The sequence below is a fragment of the Engraulis encrasicolus genome, chromosome 14 (genome assembly GCF_034702125.1).
Source record: "Engraulis encrasicolus isolate BLACKSEA-1 chromosome 14, IST_EnEncr_1.0, whole genome shotgun sequence".
Lineage (NCBI taxonomy): Eukaryota > Metazoa > Chordata > Actinopteri > Clupeiformes > Engraulidae > Engraulis > Engraulis encrasicolus.
In genome coordinates this window covers 40,650,356-40,659,953 of record NC_085870.1, presented here as the reverse complement: position 1 = coordinate 40,659,953, position 9,598 = coordinate 40,650,356, and the positions used below count along the sequence as shown (strand labels likewise).

At 39.9% G+C, this 9,598-nt stretch overlaps 2 protein-coding genes across 2 annotated transcripts in view; one reads left to right on the top strand and one right to left on the bottom strand.

Moving 5' to 3' along the window:
• The window catches only part of ccdc50b (coiled-coil domain containing 50b), a 28,301-nt gene extending 28,085 nt beyond the window's left edge, over positions 1–216 (top strand). The window contains exon 12 of the mRNA XM_063216669.1: positions 1–216. This exon is cut by the window's left edge and continues 1,736 nt beyond it. The gene's annotated coding sequence lies outside the window, so the exon portion shown is untranslated.
• Positions 217–1,538: 1,322 nt separating this feature from the next.
• On the bottom strand, positions 1,539–7,335 carry LOC134463321 (carotenoid-cleaving dioxygenase, mitochondrial-like). The gene is made up of 11 exons (XM_063216524.1): positions 7,229–7,335; positions 6,541–6,766; positions 5,712–5,825; positions 5,483–5,585; positions 5,171–5,299; positions 4,703–4,863; positions 3,792–3,959; positions 3,346–3,483; positions 2,723–2,905; positions 1,998–2,108; positions 1,539–1,714 (listed from the first exon to the last, which is right to left on the bottom strand). The coding sequence occupies exons 2-11, from the start codon at positions 6,742–6,744 to the stop codon at positions 1,598–1,600; spliced, it is 1,428 nt and encodes a 475-aa protein (XP_063072594.1). The 5' UTR covers positions 6,745–6,766; positions 7,229–7,335; the 3' UTR covers positions 1,539–1,597.
• Between the last annotated feature and the right edge of the window lie 2,263 nt (positions 7,336–9,598).

Genomic DNA, 9,598 nt, shown 5'->3' with positions numbered 1-9,598 from the left:
TGGTACGTCTGTTTGCTGTGTAAATCTTAATAAGTATACTGAAATTAAGGATGGCTTGTGTATTTCTTAACGTGACAGAATGGAGAGAGTGCATGAGAAATTTGATGGACCTTCTCAAGCAATATCTCTTTTGCCTACCTGCATCATGTATTTGTTTACGCCAAGTTGCATCTCATATATGCTCAGTACAATTGAAATAAAGTCAGTCATGACACAAACTGCTGCAATATCTTGTTTAATGTTTCTTTGAAATTAATCTGGAAACATTAGTATGCCTATCTGTATGTCTGTCTACACACACACACACACACACACCATTATGTAGTATCAACAATGTCCAATTTCCGTGTATGTGACTGTCAATAATGTTATGTTTCATCACCTCTGTGTGTTAGGAACTGAACTGGAAGACCAACTTTGTCATTCAATGACACACCAGAGCAAATATTGCATGAAGTGTGTGCCGTTGTCATGAAAACATTTAAACAGTGTGTTAAGTTAAAAGCTCAGATAAACCAACGTAGCCTGTCAGTCCAAGCATATTTGTTGGCCCTGATGAAGGCTATTACAGGCCGCAACATGTTGGTAAATTTCATGTGTCCTGAAATGAACTCGCTCGGCTTAATTAAAAGCATTTTAACTAAGACGAAGAGTGCTTTGGATGTCTTCTAAACCTTCATCCAGGCCTTGATGTAATGTCTGGTGCATTGTGTGTCCCCAAGAAAGAACATCTGCAAATTGCATGCAAGTCTGAGAGTTGGGTGCCATTTTGTTCGAGGTCAATAGGTGTCCAGAATTAGAGGCAAAGGGAGCATGCATGCATGACATTCACAAATGACAGTCATAAAAATTGTTGCTCTCAGAGGCGGAAACTCTCATTCACTAATAGCTGTAAATATACCGTAATAAAAATGCAAAGTATTTTTTTATCAACAACTTGTTTAATATAATATTGTAAAACATTTCATTTTTCTTTTTTTTTATTAATTTTTGGGATTTAGTTATTTTTCAGACAGGACAGTGGGAGATGACAGGAAACGAGATGGGAGAGAGAGAAACGGGGAAGGATTGGGAAATGACCCAGGCCGGGAATCGACTTGGTTCACCCAAGTAGCAGTCCAGTGCCCAGCCATCAGAGCCACGGCTGGGCCAATATTACATTTTTCTGATACAGAAATGTGTAGTTTTTAAGTTAGTATAACTCAATACAGTTGGCAACTGGCCTATATGGCCAAAGGAAGCATCAGTCTAACTGATGAAACATAGATGTTGTTTACATTGTCTCATACAGATACATACAATGAGGTGAACATAATATAAAATAAATAAAATGAAAAGCTAAGTAATTAATTCAAAATAATACATTAAATAAAACAACTTTAAAAAGTAAGTGAGCAGCAAAAAACGAATAAAAAAGTAATCATGTTCAGCTTCCTATTCACTAGAGCTCTACAGTAAAAATGTTCAGTCCTCTCTTTCACTGACACTGCAGTGGATGTCTACCGCGACCTTTGTCTGATATCCTAGAGGTCGTTCGGCGGTCCGATGCATCAGAACCCCAAGCATAGGTCAGAGGTGGTTGATGATTTCCAGTCATTTAGGCAGTAGAGTTGAAGGTTCCGTGGAAGCCATAGGGGATGTTGACGGGAACCTCTGCCCTGCCCAGCTCCTCAAACGTCTTGGCATCCAATACCAGCAGAAACGTGCCTTTGTCCTACAGGAAGACACAAACACATCATTGGGGTGAGATGATTTTATACTGCACTTTATTCATCAGTTTAGAAATAGGCTCAAGTTTGTGTTTTTTTATCAAATGGCAGGTTAGGGACTCGGTAGAGTCAACTACTTAACTTGAGCAAGGAGTAAAGCGTGAGAAGTAAGCTGATCAAAATCATTGTATTCCCAGATTATGACATTGGCAAATAATAAATGTACTTAGTTAAAGTTATGTGACAATTATTGGTAAATGGCTTCTAAAGTCCAGTGTGCTGCCTTACCTCATTTGGGGTGACAACCACTGACAAAATGACCCCCTCATCTTCCTCTGTTGCATCAGGTGTTGGCACATAGACAGGTTCAGAGGGGTAGAAACCAGGCTGCTCCCACACCTAGGAAAGTAAAGAACAGACAATTAATGTGAAACATGCCTAAATACATATTTTCATTTTTTTTTAAATGCACAGCAATCATTTTGTAAATTCATTCTGGATTAATGGTAAACAATTCTTTCTGACTTGATGCTTAACCAACATTTAGTAACTCCTTGTCCATACACTTGTGTAATGACAACAACATAATCAAATGACAATGGAGTCTAATGTAGTCCAACAATTACAGTCTGGTAAACTGGCATATAGGGCATTTCCCAGTGGGCCAACAGTCCTCAGTGGCATTTACTGCCGTGTTTTTGAACTTTCTTAGAGGGCCATAATTTAGAGGGGGCTGTGCAAAAAAAGCCCAGGCCTTTTTTTGTGACCCTAGTCCAGTCCTGATTAAAATGTTACAGAGATCACATTTGGGTTTGCATGCCCATGGGGACTCCGGTTCGAGTCCGGCTGGGGTCATTTCCCAGCCCTACCCCGTACCTCTCTCCTGCTCATTTCCTGTCTCCTCTCACACTGTCTTGTCATAATAAAGGCCCAAAAAGCCCCTAAAACATACTTTAAAAACATGTTACAGTGATGGGGTGTGTGTGATTCCCTTGTTTCCACTTGATACTTACTTTCATCTTTTTGCCTTGCAGATCCATCTTGATGAGTGAGTCTCCCACTAGGTGCCTGAAGCCGCATCCGTAATAGTAGCGGTAGGGGTGGGTGTTGTACTTGGCATAGTTGATCTGTGGGAACTCCAGTCCGCCATACTCATAAAGCTCATCCCCGTGCAGGTTTTCATGTGTGCAGTCAACCTGGCAAGTAGAGGTGCAACACTTAGACAACCTCTCCCAATACCACATAGCTTTGTTCGCATGTTTAAAGGTACACTGTGCCTATTGCCAAATTTGATCTTTTCATGAAAGTTTCTAGTATGGCCCAAGTAGCTAAAAATGGCTTTCTGGAAATTGAAATTGAAAATTGAATTTCTGGAAATTAAAAATGGCGGACCATGGAGGAGATCCCACTTTTCATGTATGAAAAGTGCAATTGTTCCAATCATAATGAATACTTAGAATTTTATGGTGGTGGTAAGAAAAATTAACATTAGTTAATGGGTAGCATGGATTCTGGAAATAAACAACTAAAAATCGTACACAGTGTACCTTTAAAGATAATCCATTTTATTCTTAAAAATGTTATGTATTGCTGATAATTCATTGACATACAATTGGTAAAGCTTCCCTTTACTTACTCGATTGGTGTCACTCTTGATTGCTGTGGCTGTGCTGAGCGGCCTGCTGTTCAGGTTCTCTCCACAAGGGGTCTCACTGTTCACATGGAGAGGCAGCACGAATCTTCTGGGGAACACTCGGCACATTGTGTTGTAAACCTGACATGAGGAGAACAGGTTGCTTTCAGTAAAATCCTAATGCAATACAATAAAATACAATGAACCATAAAACAATAATACACACAGGTTTTAGTTTCATGTGTCATTTACAGAGATAAATGGCAATTGGATCATCTTCTTTTTTGGCCATGGTTGAGTTGCCTGCAAATACCTAAACATGGTTTAGATAAACTTTGCTTTATATTATGGGGGAACTTTGGTCCCAGTAATCTAAAATAAAAGAGTTCATTGCCTATCAAACACTGTTTTTACGACTTAAAATGTGCAAGCGTAAGTGTCAGTTCTACCTGGTCCAGGGCCTCTCCTGACTGGCGCAAGTTGTGCACCATGTAGTTGTTGATGGCCTGTCCGTCATCAGAGCAGCACATGTCCATCACGAGGAAGCCGTCCTCCTCGAAGGCGTTGATCTGGTGGAAGGTGGACAGCGGTGCCGTGTGGTACTGGACCTGGCTTAACTGCAATCAGCAGGAGAGAAGAGGAGGATTAACAAAATGACTGGTGAGGGAAATCACTGAATGTATTTTCACGTTTACGTAGGCGTTATCCATTAAAATAAAGGATTTTGTGCCTCGGATCATTCAGACTACCACTTTCAACAAGGAACCTTTTTTTAGACCTTCACAATTTGGAGATAGTCACAAGCCAAGTTACTGTATTATCACTTTGTTCGTGTATTGAATGGACGAAAGAATCAATGGATGGATGGATGGATTAATTAATTAATTAATTCATGAGTGACTGAATGTTTGTATTTATTTATTTATTTATTTATTTATTTATTTATTTTTACACATTTATTTCACACTATCTGTTTAGTTATGGCAGTTCAACTGATCAGCAACTACAATAACACATTAGTGAAGTGGGCAAAGGGCTCCCTCTAGGAGCCTAAAAAGGCGCTCAGTCATTCCTGCAAAACTAAGGAGAAATGATATGAATGATCACACAATGTATAAGTAAAAATAAGTGGCCCAGTAGTACGTCATGCATAAACTGTGATGAAGGACAAATTACACTAGGATTATACAATGCAAAACTTAAATGTGCTACATGAGTGTTATGTGTACACAGTTAAAAAACAGTGTTAATTCAACACTTGGAGAAGTCTTGGACCAAATACACTCTAGAAGATGTTAAATCGACTTTTGTGTTAAATTAACACTGTACCATGTACTGTGTACCCAGCTGTAATCCATACCTCGCCAGTGTGCTTGTTAATGATATGAAAGATGGTGTCGTGTGTAGGATCCCAGTAGACGGCATCGCTGATGGCTTTGCCCATCAGCTTACTGGTGACGACTTTCAACAGGTCCATCTTAATGGGCTGCTCAATGAACACCACATGGTTCTCAGTCATCGCTGTGGAAACAAAAGCAAACACACAAAAAAACATTAGTGGGTTAGTATGCTGGCTTCATGGATCACAGCACAGGATTTCTTATCAATTCTGATGAATTGATTAATTGTTCACCCTCACCTTCACCTCAATCCTGTCTCCCAACCTGACCTCAGAGTATTATCACACACAATTTACTTCGCCCTCCTCCATGGCCAGTTCAGTGCATTTCAACTTAACTTTATCCAGTATCTCTATGCATGTGACCAATACATATAATTGCATGATTTCATGCTTGTACAGGTATCTGAGACTTCAGCAGTGTCTTACCAAAGCTGTGGTAATAGGACGGCCTCTTGCTGTCGGCAGAGGGGATGCTGCAGATTACTTTGGCGCCCTCTAGAGTGTCTGCTGAGCAGTGTTTCTCAGGAGGCACGCAGATGATGTTGTAAAATGCTCCTGGGAGATAGAAATTTAAATTCATTCATGTTAAAAAGAGATCACAAACACATGGCATATATCAGACATCATGATTAAGAACCATTATATCTTAATATCAAATTTTCTATATTAGCTATATTCATTTACCCAATATGTTTTGTATTTGCCACACCAAAGAAGACTGCTTTTTGTTCAACAAACCTTTTGCGGTGTAAGAATTGCCCATGTTGTAGGTGGTGCCGTCTGGGTCTGTGTGTGGGTGAGCCGTGGCTCCATTGACCGCTATGAACTTGCTCCAGTCCACCTGTGAAAGGGCAAAATAGTTTAATCAGTTGGCCATTGGCTGAAAACTCCAACTCTGCTGATGAGGAGTAAGGTTTTGTCCTGGATAAATAAGGGACTTGACACAGACTAGGGCACTACAACTCACCTTTTCAGTGGCCTCCAGTGTCTCCGGATTGATTTTGTGCATGAAGTTAGTTTCAGTGCTGGTGTAGTAATCGCCCTTGTACTGGACAAAACTCACACTGGTGTTGTCTGTCGGCTCTGTGAAGAGACAAAGAAAGTGTGTTATCATCACGAAACTTACTGTACGCTGCTGTGCACAACTTGCATTATGCAGTGAATCACTACGTTTACATGATGTTTTTAATTCAGAATTAATAATTCAGAATTAAATAGTTAAGTCGAGTTTACTTTGATCTTTACTGTAATTCCGAATTACTGTACTGTAAGAGGTGTTTACATGACATTTTCAAAGTGGAATTAAGCTTTATTCAGAATTAAATGGAGTTAATTCCAAGTCTCATGTAAACGTAGCCACTGTATATTGTTAAAATACAGTATATCAAATTTGATCACCCAGTGAGCAGACGGAACGTCTTCTGATTGGCTGAGCAGGTTACTGACACATGAGGTGAAAGTGGCATAAAAATGACTACAGCCCAATCTGAAATGTGTACTCGTTCTCTTCATAATGCACTTTGTAGGGAACAAAGCAATGCGGCCTACAGTATCCATGCTGTCATACCCAGAAAAGGCCTTACACTACAGCAGTGATTTTCAAACTATGGGCCGGGGCCCACTGGTGGGCCCTGAAAGTATTCCAAGTGGGCCTTGAAATAATTTTCTACAAATTATAATCATATTTTGGTGTGTGTTGCTATTGATTTATTTGACTTTTATTTGACTGCATTACAGCATTTAGTGAGTGAGTGTACATTTTGGACATGGCATCATATAACTAAAGCAGGTATAACGAATTGCTTCTTACTTGGCAGTTCAAAGCGTGAGAGGAATCGCTGGAAGAAGTTCTTGCAGGGATCGGGCATGGCCACCGTGCCAAACTCGGAAACCATAATGCGCTTGCTCTCCGTGTTGGCCTTGTAGCAGTCGCTGGACAGGAAACGGCTCCTGTAGCTCACCTGCCCATCCTCAATCTTAAACTGGTGCAGCAGAGCCATGCCGTCAAACCAGTGGTTTAGTCTGAAACACAAATGCCACATTTGATGCCACAAGATTTTTTTTACCCAGGTCTACATCTTAGCTCAATATGTGATACTTTGTATTTTCTTTTATTTGCATTGGCCTTGTTGAGTTTATCGGGTTTGGAGTACAGCACATTTTACAATAGAATTTAGGCCTATCTATATGAGCTGTGAATGCAAACATTTTACATACTAAAAACCCCTTTACACAGAGCCCCTGTTTTAACGCTATTGTCACTAACTTTGGTAATGAATGATGACCAAGTCTTTAATCTATTACTTAAGGGTCTGATATAGTTTAGTCTTTTCAGAAGAGTGAACGGGCCAGCGAGCCCATCTGCACAAAGAGTCTACTTACTAATCCTGACTTAATAATAACAGGAGAATCAAGCAAAGTGTTTTAGCGCATGCAGTCAAAAGTGAAATCTAGAGAATGAATAAGGGCTGTAAAAGTACTCACTTGTGTTGTCCGATTTCAAACTTCCCTGGCCCATTCCTTAGGAGGTTGCCCTTGATCCAGTGAGGAATGGTTCCACGGATGACTGTTTGCAAAGGCTCTGGTGTGTCATCGACAGAGGACACAATCTTTTCGATGCAAGGCAAACCATGGACATCTGTGTAATTGTGACTGTTCTCCTTGGCATCTGTGAAACACCATGTAAACATTATGGGTTACTGAAATGATATTTTGCAAAGCAATTACAGCACTTAGGCCTATTCATTAGTTATCCTTTAATCCAGCAAAACTAGGAACTCTACAGGGTCTGAAAGGTTTAATTTTACCCTTAAAACTGCCTTACTGAGGAAACAACGGTTTAAACAGACCGAGACATAAATGCCAGAGAGATATATAAAGTAATACCAAACAATAGAATAAAGTATAGTCCATAAGTTACCTGTGGTGATGTGTGTTCTTCCAGGCATGTTCTTGGTGGTGTAGAGGGTAGATCAGCTCAGTGGTTGAATGGAGGTGACTGACTGAGGGGGAAGACTCCTCTTTTATGCAGCTTCACCAGCACAGGACTCATGCAAGAGCACTGTAAGGTGTATAGACCCCACCCACCCATCTTGACACCTTGTAAGTGATCCATCAATCAGATGATTTCCTAGGTAAGATTCTAATCTTGTCTAAGATTCTAACTCTAGTCTTTATTGTCCCATAGGGATATTAATCATAAAACAAGTCAATTAATCAGCTTCAGCATTAGGTCCTTTGTGTCAGATCTTTTGTTAATCCCATCCCATACAAGTACATACATACAAAGACACAATTTACCTATACATCCACATACGTATACCATATATGGATCATTCTGTAATTAGAGTTACATTTTAAGTCCATAGGCTTTATTTGTCAATTCCACTAACTTTTAATTTCAACCAATTATCTTTTGTACATCAGCACACATTCATCTTATTTAATACGAAAAGTCAACAAATAACACAATTCCTCTGAGAAAATTGGTATATATTACTGGGGTTTTTGACGTTTTTATGCTGTTCTAATTTCCAAATGTCAGATTCAGTCTATTGACACGTACAAAAAATTGTATAAAATATTTACAAGCATTTATTCACATTAGTTATTATAATATGACAAAAGTGTTTAAAAGCCTATTGTTTTACATATCATACACTAAATTGGGGATATGTGCGTCCCAGAAAACTGTTAACCGTGTCACAAACTGAAACCTCCTCCATAAATCAGCAATGGTTTCGCCCTAAGTCATATGGCCAACATCATAAAATGTCATTACCTCTTTGGATGGTAATGAGAAGACTGTTTGGTAAATTTAATTTCACCTCTTCAATATTTTAATCCATACTTTTGTATGGTCTTAGAGGGGATTCATTGTCTGTCAACCGTGTTTTCAACATCCTAAGAAACTGATTTAGAAATTAAGCATACAGATAATAATATGAATTGACTATGGTCTTGTGGTGAAAGCTCTGAGGTCTCCAGTTAGCACAATACAGTACTCTAAACATGGCCGTCAAATGTGTTACGACTCCGTCAACTGTGTCACTCAATAGCTGTGACAGTTGTTATGACAGAGTTGTTATATGACACAGTTGTTATTACATGTTATTATATGGTTGTGACGTCATCTGTCGAATGCTCCATTCATTTCAACGGGGCTCCCCAACGTTCGGACGTCTGTTATTTTTCGATAACGGACGGGTTGGTCTATAACAGACCGCTGTCAATGGCAACAAGACTTTTCACTGCTAAAGCGACTTTTCAACAAGACTTTAATCAGCTGCTGTGATAGACAGCACCCGTTGTCCTGGCTACCGCTGTCAATGGCAACAAGACGTTCACTGCTAAAGCCACTGGCTTGTATACAAGTCAGTGGCTAAAGCGAATGTTTCATATCACTCCGCAGGGGGTCCGGTCTTTTGTCACTCTAATCAGCTGCTGCGATAGACAACACCTGTTGTCCTGGCTAGCCTACCTAGCTGTTGCCTAGCGGTGTTCCCCAACGGCACTGTTTTGTTTTGCGCAGCAACAATCTTAACATTAAATAGGTCTAAAGAAATGTCCCCGCATGTGTGAATCATTTAAGTATATCCATATAATAAGCGGGTTAACTTTCGGCGAGTCGGTCGCTTTGTGGAATAGCAGCACTTCAGAGAGAACAAGACCCCTCCGCTCCGCGTCGGGGTCTAAAGATTCTCTCTGTCGTGCTGCTATTCCACGGTAGCGACCTTCTCGCCGAACGTTAACCCTTACGTATTGTCTCTTAAAATGCTTGTTAATGGATTAAGCACCGTCAAACAAGTGTGTTTCAAATGTGTAGTATTTTATATAGGCCTATGTTTAAAATAA

Bases quoted from the DNA above. Each gene is read 5' to 3' on its own strand.
- LOC134463321 (XM_063216524.1), bottom strand. From the start codon at position 6,744: ATGGCTCTGCTGCACCAGTTTAAGATTGAGGATGGGCAGGTGAGCTAC. The intron at 3,960-4,702 runs GTATGGATTACA...TGCTGATTGCAG, and splicing joins TTAACAAGCACACTGGCGAG to TTAAGCCAGGTCCAGTACCA. The intron at 3,484-3,791 runs GTAGAACTGACA...TCCTCATGTCAG, and splicing joins CAGGAGAGGCCCTGGACCAG to GTTTACAACACAATGTGCCG.